Source organism: Nerophis ophidion, linkage group LG04, assembly GCF_033978795.1.
Source record: "Nerophis ophidion isolate RoL-2023_Sa linkage group LG04, RoL_Noph_v1.0, whole genome shotgun sequence".
Taxonomy (NCBI): domain Eukaryota; kingdom Metazoa; phylum Chordata; class Actinopteri; order Syngnathiformes; family Syngnathidae; genus Nerophis; species Nerophis ophidion.
Window position 1 is genome coordinate 24,518,052 of NC_084614.1, and position 13,977 is coordinate 24,532,028.

Here is a 13,977-nt window from a genome sequence, read left to right on the forward strand (position 1 = left end):
GTAGCCAAACGTGACTGTAAAGTTTGTTTTGTGTACTCTAAATCTGTTCTGGAATCCAAGAAATGTAGCTTGAACTGTATTTTAATGTGTGTATTTAATGATTAATGGAGAAATACTGGTCATGTCAAGATGTGTTTGACACCTTTTATGAATATTCCAACCTTTTTTTGGGACTGATTGCCCCACCTCACCCCCAAAATGCCAGATTATTTAATTTCAAACACTTTGAAACTCATCAAGACCATCATGGTGTCTTTCTTAGAAGTGAAAAGTTACAATGGAAATATTTTTATTTCCGTACCTGTTTGCCCTGTAGAGTGCATTTATCATCAGGCCTGGTTTAATCACTGTGTTAGGCACTAAGCTCTGATCAATTCCAGTCGTTTATTTAGATGTTTACATTTTCAATAACTGACTTTTGAAACCCTGGAGGATTCAATTTAATTATCAACTTATTAACTCAAACTTTTGTAATAAAGACTGAAATAGGACCACATTTCATTCAAATATTTGAGCCTTTTGAACCCAACCCCTCCTGTCTACCAAAAATCCCTGAGTTTGTAAACAATTTAAGCGACACAACAAAAACATTTTTTTTAAATTTTTGTATTTAAACAAAAAAATGTAAACCAAAAATGTATAGCAATACCAAAAAATATTGATTATAATTTTTTTAATATATGTATCATCACTTATTTCGATTGCCATCACAGCCATTAATAAAAAGCAGTCACTTGCATTGCTTTTCAAAAACTTAACCAATGTAGCCATCATTCACCACAAAGAAGAGTCCTTTCATTTAATAGTTAAAACAAATAATGGATTACATATTTCAAGATACGACTCATTATCTAATCTAAATGCAATTTTTTCTACTGATATCTTCTCCACAGCTCAGATACTAGTCATGAGTGGTACCATCAACATCCATAATTTTTTTCTGGATAAAAACATTTTTTTGGACCTTCAGCAAACAATAGCAATGCAACATTTAGGATAAGACAACGGTATAGCGATATACCTATGTACCATAGAAGAAAATAGAATTGGCATGTTCATGAAAGATAGCAACCTAAATGCTTACTGGTATTATTATCCATCCATTGCCTACCGCAGTGTTTTTCAACCACTGTGCCGTGAGATCCAGTCTGGTGTGCCGTGGGAGATTATGTAATTTCACCTATTTGGGGTAAAAATATTTTTTGCAAACCAGCAATTATAGTCTGTAAATGATGTGTTGTTGAGTGCCGGTGCTGTCTAGAGATAGGCAGAGTAACAATGTAAACTGTTCAATCAATCAATCAATGTTTACTTGTATGGCCCTAGATCACGAGTGTCTCAAAGGGCTGCACAAGCCACAACATCCTCGGCTCAGATCCCACACCAGGGCTCAAGAAAAAACTCATCAATTCTTTGCTTTGTAGATGTCGGAACATGGATTGCTGTGATCCCAATCTGCAGATGACAGTGGGAGGCAGGTTGCAGGTAAAAAGCTATCTAATGCTAAAACCAAAAATAAACAAAAGGTTAGTGCCCCTAAGAAAAGACATTGAATCTTAGGGAACAAAACAAAAACTGAACTGGCTACAATGTCAACAAAAACAGAATGCTGGACAACAGCAATGACTTACAGCGTGTTGAGCAAAGATGGCGTCCACAAAGTACATTTGAACATGATATGACAATCAACAATGTCGCCACAAAGAAGGATAGCAACATCTTGAATATTTTTTATTGCTAAAACCAAGTAGATGCAGGGAATAGCGCTCACGGAAGACATGAAACTGCTACAGGAAAATACCAACGAAACAGGAGAAGTCACCAAAATAGAAGCGCAAGACAAGAACTGAAACACTACACACAGGAAAACAGAAAAAAAAAAGTCCTAATAAGTCAGGGGGTGATGTGACAGGTGGTGACAGTACACTTACTTTGAGACAAGAGCTGTAGGGATGCAGCTAGGGAACCTATGGCTCGCGAGCCAGATGTGGCTCTTTTGATGACTGCATCTGGCTCTCGGATAAATCTTAGCTGACATTGCTTAATATGATAAGTAATGAATGATTCCACTTGTAATCACAGTGTTAAAAATAATGTTCAAAATATAAAACATTCTCATGCATTTTTAATCCATCCATCTGTTTTCTACCGCGCCCGTTCAAGAATTTGCGTTAATGGTAAGAAGTTATTTATTTATTCTTGGTTAGTGTGGGGCTTGCCCTCCTGGGGTTTTTCAGACCACCAAGGACCAACATGAGAGCCTGTTTCAGGGTTACAATATTGTTTTATTTTTCAATACGTCTCTCAGTTGCTTTCCAGCAATTGTATTTTTCTCTTTCGTTTTCGCTCGCGCTCTGGCTCCAGCCCCAACCCCGTCTCTCCTCCTGGCTGCTGCTTATAACAGAGCGACAGGTGATTAGATAGCAAGGCCCAGGTGGGCCTTCTACGCACCAGTCGCTGATTTCGAGACCGGTCCAGGCACAACCCAGTTCGCTGCAGGCCAGCAGGCCACGCCCCCTCCACAGTTAGCTTGAGAGTAACAATGTTATTACAAAGAATAAGAGACCTATTATACTCTAGAAACGTTGGTGTTACTTAAAAATGCACGCGTTTAGTTTTGTTCAGTGTAAAAAAAGATATGATATGGCTGTTACGGAAATACATTTTAAAATATTTGGCTTTTTGGCTCTCTCAGCCAAAAAGGTTCCCGACCCCTGGTTTAAAGTCATATCCAACAATTGCGACTTTTTGCTGTCAACTGCATGAGTTTCATTTTTCAATGATTTCTGCCGGTGGTGTGCCTCCGTAATATTTCAATGAAAAAAAATGTGCCTTGGCTCAAAAAAGGTTGAAAAACACTGGCCTACCCAATTGTCCCTCGGAGTCGCGGGGGTTGCTGGAGCCTATATCGCAGCTGCATTCTGTTGCAAGCTACATTGTTCATACATTAAAGTCGATTTCTGAAAGTGAAACCCAATTTTTTTTCATTAGATTAATGATTTCAAAGTAATGAATCAAAATGGTTAAAAAATATATATATATAGCCTGCTGTAGTGGGATAAAATTGTGATATATATATGGGGACGGCGTGGCGCAGTGGAAGAGTGGCCGTGCGCAACCCGAGGGTCCCTGGTTCAATCCCCACCTAGTACCAACCTCATCACGTCCGTTGTGTCCTTGAGCAAGACACTTCAACCTTGCTCCTGATGGGTGCTGGTTAGCGCCTTGCATGGCAGCTCCCTCCATCAGTGTGTGAATGTGTGTGTGAATGGGTAAATGTGGAAGTAGTGTCAAAGCGCTTTGAGTACCTTGAAGGTAGAAAAGCGCTATACAACTACAACCCATTTATATCACTAGGCCCTACTACAACATATCCCTTCAAATTGGAATTGTTTTAGAAAAGCCCAATGTTTTGTACTTTTCGTTAATAAAATTATTTATTTTTGTATTGTCTCTTACTTTACTCTCTTAAACATTTTTGTTTGCATAAAGATGTTGATTGCTCAACCCTGAGATGTCTGTAATGTTGACATATATTACTGGAAATGCCTTGATTTCTTTGTAAACTAAATGTACAAAGAAATCAAGTGTGAGTGTGAATGTTGTCTATTTGTGTTGGCCCTGCAATGAGATGGCTACTTGTCCAGTGTGTACACCGCCTTCCGCCCGATTGTAGCTGAGATAGGCGCCAGCACCCCATCCATCCACCCATCCATTTTCTACCGCTTATTCCCTTTCGGGGTCGCGGGGGGCGCTGGCGCCTATCTCAGCTACAATCGGGCGGAAGGCAGGGTACACCCTGGACAAGTCGCCACCTCATCGCAGGGCTAACACAGATAGACAGACAACATTCACACTCACATTCACACACTAGGGCCAATTTAGTGTTGCCAATCAACATATCCCCAGGTGAATGTCTTTGGAAGTGGGAGGAAGCCGGAGTACCCGGAGGGAACCCACGCATTCACGGGGAGAACATGCAAACTCCACACAGAAAGATCCCGAGCCTGGATTTGAACCCAGGACTCCAGGACCTTCGTATTGTGAGGCAGACGCACTAACCCCTCTTCCACCGTGAAGCCCAGCGGTAGAAATGTGAAGTGAATTATATTTATATAGCTCTTTTCTCTAGTGACTCAAAGCGCTTTACATAGTGAAACCCAATATCTGAGTTACTGGGAGCAGGTGGGTAAAGTGGCACTGGGAGCAGGTGGGTAAAGTGTCTTGCCCAAGGACACAACGGCAGTGACTAAGACGGCGGAAGCGGGAATCGAACCTGCAACCCTCAAGTTGCTGGCACAGCCGCTCTACCAACCGAGCTATGCCGCCCCCAAATGGATGGATAGCTACAAGACTTTGTTTTTCAAAATAAAAAGTAGTGAAGAAATATGCGTCAATTTCTTTAAGAAAAAAATATCAACAAACGTATAAACACTGGCTGTCAGATGGGAAACGTTGTCGTCATCAATATCATATTGTCCACACAATGAGGTTTTTTGATTGATAAATACTGATAAAAACTGTTTGTTGGTTTCGTTTTGATTCATGCTGGCGGATGCCACTCCTCCGTTATCATGCGCCTGCTTACAGCTAACTAGTAGCTGTGCTCAGCTCCATTGGAAGCCATGGCTGGCGGCTGGCGAGGCTTTGCTTTGCTGGAAGAAGCCGAGCTCTTTTCCGGCCGTTTAAGGGATCTGCTCTCCTCCGGACAAACGTACGTCCGGAGCCAGTTCGGCTTGGACTTGGGTCTGAAGCCCGAGCAGTACCCGACCTGGTTGATGCTGACCACGGCCGCCGTCGCTCTGCTGTTCCTGCTCGCTGCGTCCTGGGCCGCCGTCTGCGGAGCTCTGCTGGCCGGCAGGAGGCGGCCGGGTTGCCGGGTTCCCCACGTCGGCTGCAAGCTGCCTGCCAAGGCCCCTTCGACGACCAAACCTGCTAAACCAGAGGAGGTGAAGAAAAGGAACCAAAAGAAAGTGCGAGATAAGGTTCGGAGTTTGTATTGTTTAATTCATTCAGCTAGCAAAGCATGTTGTTTTAAAAACGCCTCTAGCTTGCTAGTTTTGCTCAATTGTTTCACAAGTATGTAATAAAGTCGTTCATTTACAAGAAAAAGAGGAAGCCATGTTGGAAAAATCTTCAAATTCTTATCTTAAATATCTTCTTCCGCGTTGACATTTGTGCTAATCATTGGGCTGATGACGCGCCACTAATGTCAGTATGCCGTATTTCCTTGAATTGCCGCCGGGGTGCTAATTAATTTAAAACATTTTCTCACTCCTGCGCTTACCAAAGGCATGCGGTAAAAGTACGCATGCGCTAATTATTTCAAAACCTCTTCTCACTCCGGCACTTACCAAAGGCATGCAGTAAAAAGTTGAGTGTGATGTAAGCTTTGACCTTAAATCCTACTGAATAGCTCTTAATCTTCTTCCCTTTATGCGATTTCAAATTACCGGTATTGAAATCAGCCTCCTCCATTTTGAAAATGATGACAGGGGAAGTGTCACTCGTGACGTCAGGAGTTTGACAAGGCAGTAATACTAAGCTTGCGCTAATTAGCGGGTTTGACCCGGCAGTAATTCAAGGCAGGCGCATACTATATGCCAGTGGTTCTTAACATTGTTGGAGGTACCGAACCCCACCAGTTTCATATGCACATTCACCGAACCCTACTTTAGTGAAAAATAAAATGTTTTGTTTTTTTCTTTCAAATTCAAGACAAAGTTGTATGTTTTTGGTAACAATTTAGTATGGGGAACATATTCTAAGTAACAAAGACTTAATTTACAGTTTTTTGGACACTAGGGGAACATATTCTAAGTAATAAAGATTTAATTTAGAGTAATTTGGTTAGGGTCAGGGTTAGAGGGTTAGGGTTATAATAAGGCCATGCCGAATAAGACATTAATTAGTACTTAATGAGTAGTTAAGAGCCAATATGTTACTAATTTGCCTGTTAATAAGTAACTAATTAATGGTGAATATCTTCCCCATACTAAAGTGTTGCCATGTTTTTTTTACTGGTGCACAAAATGAACCGTGCATGAACATCACCTTGTTCAAACAAAAAAAAAACAACACAATGCATAAACTCACAGCAAATTACACACCTGCAAATCAATCAGCTGTTGCCATATCCGTAATATGCCAACAGGGAGAAGCTTGTATTTACACGAAGAGTCGGGTGTGTTTTGACTTCGGCCTGAGGTCGACTGAGGTCGACTCACCGAACCCCTAGGGTTCGATCGAACCCTGGTTAAGAACCACTGCTATATGCCCTGCGGCAATTCAAGGAAATACAGTATATAAAAACGTTTCTATTGGTAACAAAAATATCTTGTATGGCAGTTCTACACAAACAACAATAATAACAATAATCAACATTTTTTCAGATATTGTCAAATCTGTGCATATCCTGCATTGATTATTGGTAATGGTATGTGCAGAACGGCCGTGCCAGGTTCGAGTACAGCTTCCGCCATCATTGTCAGGGCTGTTGTGTCCTTGGGCAAGACACTTCATCCACCTTTCTCCCAGTTCCTCTTACTCTGGTTTTCGTGTATGAAGGGGAATGAATGTTTGGTGGTGGCCGAAGGCACAAATTGGAAAATGTAGACTGCAGTAAATAAATGATGGTTTCTTTGTGCAGCACTTTAATGTCTATAAAAGCGCAATATATATCGGTAATTTTTATTATTATTATTATAACATATACCAATATCAATTAGAGCTGATCAGTTCCTTAAAGGCCTACTGAAATGAGATGTTCTTTAAACGGGGATAGCAGGTCCATTCTATGTGTCATACTTGATCATTTCGCGATGTTGCCATATTTTTGCTGAAAGGATTTAGTAGAGAACATCGACGATAAAGTTCGCAACTTTTGATCGCTGATAGAAAAGCCCTACCTTTACCGGAAGTATGTGCGCATGACGTCACGAGTTGCACATTTCACATATTCACATTGTTTTTATTGGGAGGCACCAGCAGTAAGAGCTATTCTGACCGAGAAAACGACACTTTCCCCGTTAATTTGAGCGAGGATGAAAGATTTGTGTTTGAGGATATTGATAGCGAAGGACTAGAAAAAATAAAATAAAAATATAGTTAAAAAAAAAAAAAGGCAATTGCATTGGGACGGATTCAGATGTTTTTAGACACATTTACTAGGATAATTCTGGGAAATCCCTTATCTTTCTATTGTGTTGCTAGTGTTTTAGTGAGTTTAATAGTACCTGATAGTCGGAAGGGTGTGTCCACGGGTGTCTTGAGGCCAGTGTCTGAGGGAAGTCAACGGCAGCTGTATGGACGGCGCAAGCTCAGCTGATCTCCGGTAGTAGGCGACTTTTTACCACAATTTTCTCACCGAAAACTGCTGGTTGACATTTGGTCGAGATCCATGTTTGCTTGACCGCTCTGATCCATAGTAAAGTTTCACCTCCGGGAATTTTAAACAAGGAATCATCGTGTGTTTGTGTGGCTAAAGGCTAAAGCTTCCCAACTCCATCTTTCTACTTTGACTTCTCCAATATTAATTGAACAAATTGCAAAAGATTCAGCAGCACAGATGTCCAAAATACTGTGTAATTATGCGGTTAAAGCAGACGACTTTTAGCCGCGAGTCGTGCAGCGCTAATATTTCCTTACAGTCCGTGACGTCACGCGTACTCGTCATCATTCCGCGACGTTTTCAACAATAAACTCCGCGGGAAATTTAAAATTGCAATTTAGTAAACTAAACCGGCCGTATTGGCATGTGTTGCAATGTTAATATTTCATCATTGATATATAAACTATCAGACTGCGTGGTCGGATATATAAACACTTTTCTATTGGTAACTAAAATATCTTGTATGGCAGTTCTACACAAACAACAAAAATAACTATAATCAATATTTTTTCAGATAGTGTCAAATCTGTGCATCTCCTGCATTGATTATTGGTAATGGTATGTGCAGAGCGGCCGTGCCAGGTTCGATTCCAGCTTCCGCCATCCTTGTCAGGGCTGTTGTGTCCTTGGGCAAGACACTTCATCCACCTTTCTCCCAGTGCCGCTTACTCTGGTTTTTGTGTATGAAGGGGAATGAATGTTTGGTGGTGGCCGAAGGCACAAATTGGAAAATGTAGACTGCAGTAAATAAATGATGGGTTCTTTGTGCTTCACTATAATGTCTATAAAAGCGCGATATATATTGGTAATTTTTATTATTATTATTATTATAAAATATACCAATATCAATTAGAGCTGATCAGTTCCTTAATTATGAATCTTCATTCTGAATCACAAGTCATGAATCCGAGGTCTGCACTTTCATGATTCTGTTGAATTGATTTACTGGCTCAAGTCGGCGGAGTAAGAGGATTTGTTTGAATCAATCAATCAATCAATCATTCAATCAATGTTTATTCATAGAGCCCTAAATCACAAGTGTCTCAAAAGGCTGCACAAGCCAAAGCGACATCCTTGGCTCAGATCCCACATCGGGGCAGGGAAAAACTCAACCCAATGGGATACAATGAGAAACCTTAGGGGGGACCGGAGATGTGGCGACCGGTGCAATGGACGTCGAGTGGATCTAGTTAATACTGTGAGTCCAGTCCATAGTGGGGCCGGCAGGGGATCATCTTGAGTGGAGACAATCAGCAGCGCAGCCTGACTTTGAACAGCTAGCGACTCATACCTAATATAGGTCCACTGAATGAACAAAAGTTGTCTAACAAGTTGTTTGTGTTTTTTTGCGCCTAAAAAAATAATCAGTCAGTCATTTTCCATATATGAACAACGTTTTTAAGTAATGTGTTCTGTTTTCAGTTTCAGTTTATTTTGAACATGCATACGATACAATGTAATGCCTCACATATATTTCCAGTTGTTTCATTACAATTTACAACACATCCAAAAAAGGAGTAGGAAGAAGCAGAACTTACCCCTTTTTATACCATAGCAATTTTATCCAATTTCCTTGTTTTCTGTAACAGAACAGTGAACAAATAAATAATATACAATATTAAGCATCAAAAATATATACATTTAAAAGCAAGACTGAAGTTTATGCATGTTTTTAATAAAATTAATGTTAATATATTTTAAGACCTTTTCAAAATCTCATTTAAAACCTTTTATGAGATTTTAGGAGAATTTTTGACATTTTAAGACCTTAAATTCAAATTGTTGGATTTAAGACAATTTATGACCCCGCGGAAACCTTGGCCGTGTTTGTTATTGTCAATAGTGCTGTATGTGCATTTTCTTCTCTTCTTTTACTTTTGGTGTAAATCACTTTGTGCCCATGTTCAGTGCAGTTTCAGTTTATTTTGAACATGCATACGATACAATGTAATGCATCACATATTTCCAGTTTTCATTACAGCACGTCCAAAAGGAGTAGGAAGAAGCTCAGTTTATTTAATCCTATCCCTTTTCGTAGTGTAGCAATTTTATCCTATTTCCTTGTTCTCTGTAACAGAACAGTGCATAAATAATATACCATAGCAAGTAAGAAAGTATTAAACACAAATATTCTTTATCTAAAACAAAAAAAGGGTTCAAGATGTTAATCATAATCATTGTTCTGTGTACTTTGTTAACACTTGTAGTTTGAACAGTCTCTTAAACTGAATCATATTCGTGCTTTGTTTGATTTCCATGGTTAATCCATTCCATAAGGTAATCCCACATACGGATATGCTAAAGGTTTTAAGTGTTGGAAGGGCATACAAATGTTTTAAATTTGTGTAGATAATAACTGCACCTGAAACGTCCCCTTCCCATCACCAGAGTTGATATTTTGCCCCTTCTTGGTGTGACCACATCTACAGAACTGAAGCCCATTTTCCCGCATAAATAGTGTGGATGAACTATTATTTTCACCACTTAATTGCGTGCTTTTTGTTGACCTGGTCTATGATTATTTCAAAACTGATACGGTTAAAAAAAAAAAGAAAGAATTATAAAAGATGGTGTTTGCTTGTGCTCTTTCAAAGGGCCTGGGCGATAACACATTTTACTCAAGGATATATTGACCAACAAATTACTGTCAATAAACAATATTATTGCCATTATATTTTGAGACTATATTAACTGCTGATATTATAATTCTACTTAATAACATTGTAAGAATTCCTGTTGAAATGCAATAAATGTGTCTTTCTTGTGTATTTTAGTATTGTAATTGAAATGTAAACTTTTAAAAAAAAGTTTAAAAAAAACATACTAATGATAGTAATAAAATATACTCTGTCTGTAATCAAAATTGTGCATTTGAATAAAAATCACAACCAAAAATAATGATAAAATTATAATGGTAATAATTAAAATAAATAGCCACAAAATATACTTTCCTGGCAGGGAAACATTAAAGTTTGTTCTGGTTTTATAAGCTCATCTCTGAGCTGCAACCTTATCGTGGTAGAGGAGTTTGCGTGTCCCAATGATCCTAGGAGCTATGTTGTCCGGGGGCATAAAGCCCCCTGGTAGGGTCTCCCAAGGCAAACAGGTTCTAGGTGAGGGATCAGACAAAGAGCAGCTCGAAGACCTTTATGAAGAAGAAACATCATGGACCCAGATTTCCCTCGCCCGGACGCGGGTCACCGGGGCCCCCCTCTGGAGCCAGGCCCGGAGGTGGGGCACGATGGCGAGCGCCTGGTGGCCGGGCCTGTTCCCATGGGGCCCGGCCGGGCACAGCCCGAAGAGGCAACGTGGGTCACCCCTCCAATGGGCTCACCACCCATAGCAGGGGCCATAGAGGTCGGGTGCATTGTGAGCTGGGCGACAGCCGAAGGCAGGGCACTTGGCGGTCCGATCCTCGGCTACAGAAGCTAGCTCTTGGGACGTGGAACGTCACGTCACTGGGGGGGAAAGAGCCTGAGCTAGTGCGCGAAGTCGAGAAATTCCGGCTGGATATAGTCGGACTCACTTCGACGCACAGCAAGGGCTCTGGAACCACTTCTCTCGAGAGGGATTGGACCCTCTTCCACTCTGGCGTTGCCGGCAGTGAGAGGCGACGGGCTGGGGTGGCAATTCTTGTTTCCCCCCGGCTCAAAGCCTGTACGTTGGAGTTTAACCCGGTGGACGAAAGGGTAGCCTCCCTCCGCCTTCGGGTGGGGGGACGGGTCCTGACTGTTGTTTGTGCTTATGCACCAAACAGCAGTTCAGAGTACCCACCCTTTTTGGGAACGCTCGAGGGAGTACTGGAAAGTGCTCCCCCGTGTGATTCCCTTGTCCTACTGGGAGACTTCAACGCTCACGTTGGCAACGACAGTGAAACCTGGAGAGGCGTGATTGGGAAGAATGGCCGCCCGGATCTGAACCCGAGTGGTGTTTTGTTATTGGACTTTTGTGCTCGTCACAGTTTGTCCATAACAAACACCATGTTCAAACATAAGGGTGTCCATATGTGCACTTGGCACCAGGACACCCTAGGCCGCAGTTCCATGATCGACTTTGTAGTTGTGTCATCGGATTTGCGGCCTCATGTTATGGACACTCGGGTGAAGAGAGGGGCGGAGCTTTCCACCGATCACCACCTGGTGGTGAGTTGGCTGCGATGGTGGGGGAGGATGCCGGACAGACCTGGGAGGCCCAAACGCATTGTGAGGGTCTGCTGGGAACGTCTGGCAGAGTCTCCTGTCAGAAAAAGTTTCAATTCCCACCTCCGGAAGAACTTTGAACATGTCACGAGGGAGGTGCTGGACATTGAGTCCGAGTGGACCATGTTCCGCACCTCTATTGTCGAGGCGGCAGATCGGAGCTGTGGCCGCAAGGTAGTTGGTGCCTGTCGGGGCGGCAATCCTAAAACCCCTTGGTGGACACCAGCGGTGAGGGATGCCGTCAAGCTGAAGAAGGAGTCCTATCGGGTCCTTTTGGCTCATAGGACTCCGGAGGCAGTGGACAGGTACCGACAGGCCAAGCGGTGTGCAGCTTCAGCGGTCGCGGAGGCAAAAACTCGGACATGGGAAGAGTTCGGGGAAGCCATGGAAAACGACTTCCGGACGGCTTCGAAGCGATTCTGGACCACCGTCCGCCGCCTCAGGAAGGGGAAGCAGTGCACTATCAACACCGTGTATGGTGCGGATGGTGTTCTGCTGACCTCGACTGCGGATGTTGTGGATAGGTGGAAGGAATACTTCGAAGACCTCCTCAATCCCACCAACACGTCTTCCTATGAGGAAGCAGTGCCTGGGGAATCTGTGGTGGACTCTCCTATTTCTGGGGCTGAGGTCGCTGAGGTAGTTAAAAAGCTCCTCGGTGGCAAGGCCCCAGGGGTGGACGAGAACCGCCCGGAGTTCCTTAAGGCTCTGGATGCTGTGGGGCTGTCTTGGTTGACAAGACTTTGCAGCATCGCGTGGACATCGGGGGCGGTACCTCTGGATTGGCAGACTGGGGTGGTGGTTCCTCTCTTTAAGAAGGGGGACCGGAGGGTGTGTTCCAACTATCGTGGGATCACACTCCTCAGCCTTCCCGGTAAGGTTTATTCAGGTGTACTGGAGAGGAGGCTACGTCGGATAGTCGAACCTCGGATTCAGGAGGAACAGTGTGGTTTTCGTCCTGGTCGTGGAACTGTGGACCAGCTCTATACTCTCGGCAGGGTTCTTGAGGGTGCATGGGAGTTTGCCCAACCAGTCTACATGTGCTTTGTGGACTTGGAGAAGGCATTCGACCGTGTCCCTCGGGAAGTCCTGTGGGGAGTGCTCAGAGAGTATGGGGTATCGGACTGTCTTATTGTGGCGGTCCGTTCCCTGTACGATCAGTGCCAGAGCTTGGTCCGCATTGCCGGCAGTAAGTCGAACACATTTCCAGTGAGGGTTGGACTCCGCCAAGGCTGTCCTTTGTCACCCATTCTGTTCATAACTTTTATGGACAGAATTTCTAGGCGCAGTCAAGGCGTTGAGGGGTTCCGGTTTGGTAACCGCAGGATTAGGTCTCTGCTTTTTGCAGATGATGTGGTCCTGATGGCTTCATCTGACCGGGATCTTCAGCTCTCGCTGGATCGGTTCGCAGCCGAGTGTGAAGCGACCGGAATGAGAATCAGCACCTCCAAGTCCGAGTCCATGGTTCTCGCCCGGAAAAGGGTGGAGTGCCATCTCCGGGTTGGGGAGGAGACCCTGCCCCAAGTGGAGGAGTTCAAGTACCTAGGAGTCTTGTTCACGAGTGAGGGAAGAGTGGATCGTGAGATCGACAGGCGGATCGGTGCGGCGTCTTCAGTAATGCGGACGTTGTACCGATCCGTTGTGGTGAAGAAGGAGCTGAGCCGGAAGGCAAAGCTCTCAATTTACCGGTCGATCTACGTTCCCATCCTCACCTATGGTCATGAGCTCTGGGTCATGACCGAAAGGATAAGATCACGGGTACAAGCGGCCGAAATGTGTTTCCTCCGCCGTGTGGCGGGGCTCTCCCTTAGAGATAGGGTAAGAAGCTCTGCCATCCGGGAGGAACTCAAAGTAAAGCCGCTGCTCCTTCACATCGAGAGGAGCCAGATGAGGTGGTTCGGGCATCTGGTCAGGATGCCACCCGAACGCCTCCCTAGGGAGGTGTTTAGGGCACGTCCAACCGGTAGGAGGCCACGGGGAAGACCCAGGACACGTTGGGAAGACTATGTCTCCCGGCTGGCCTGGGAACGCCTCGGGATCCCCCGGGAAGAGCTAGACGAAGTGGCTGGGGAGAGGGAAGTCTGGGTTTCCCTGCTTAGGCTGTTGCCCCCGCGACCCGACCTCGGATAAGCGGAAGATGATGGATGGATGGTTTTATAAGAATGTGTGTGTTTGAATATGTCTATCTTCTTCCATTTTAATTTGTTAACGTTTTAGAAGGTTTTTAAAAATGTAAATATAAATTGTGTGATCAGTTATTTCACTTCCAGTTTGTGACGTCATCTAAGGCTAGCCGATATGGCCTTTCATTAATATCTTGATATTTTTAGGCCACGTCACGATACACAATATATCTCCATATTTTGCCTTAGCCTTGAATGAACACTT

The 13,977-nt window shown here is 43.6% G+C and overlaps 1 protein-coding gene across 1 annotated transcript in view; it reads left to right on the top strand.

The window, feature by feature from the left end:
• The first annotated feature begins 4,565 nt into the window (after positions 1 to 4,565).
• mtdha (metadherin a) overlaps positions 4,566 to 13,977 on the top strand; it is a 33,862-nt gene continuing 24,450 nt past the window's right edge. Inside the window, exon 1 of the mRNA XM_061897572.1 lies at positions 4,566 to 4,985. Within this exon, the coding sequence (XP_061753556.1) occupies positions 4,626 to 4,985 (360 nt within the window). The 5' untranslated portion in view covers positions 4,566 to 4,625. The remainder of the gene's footprint in view (positions 4,986 to 13,977) is intronic.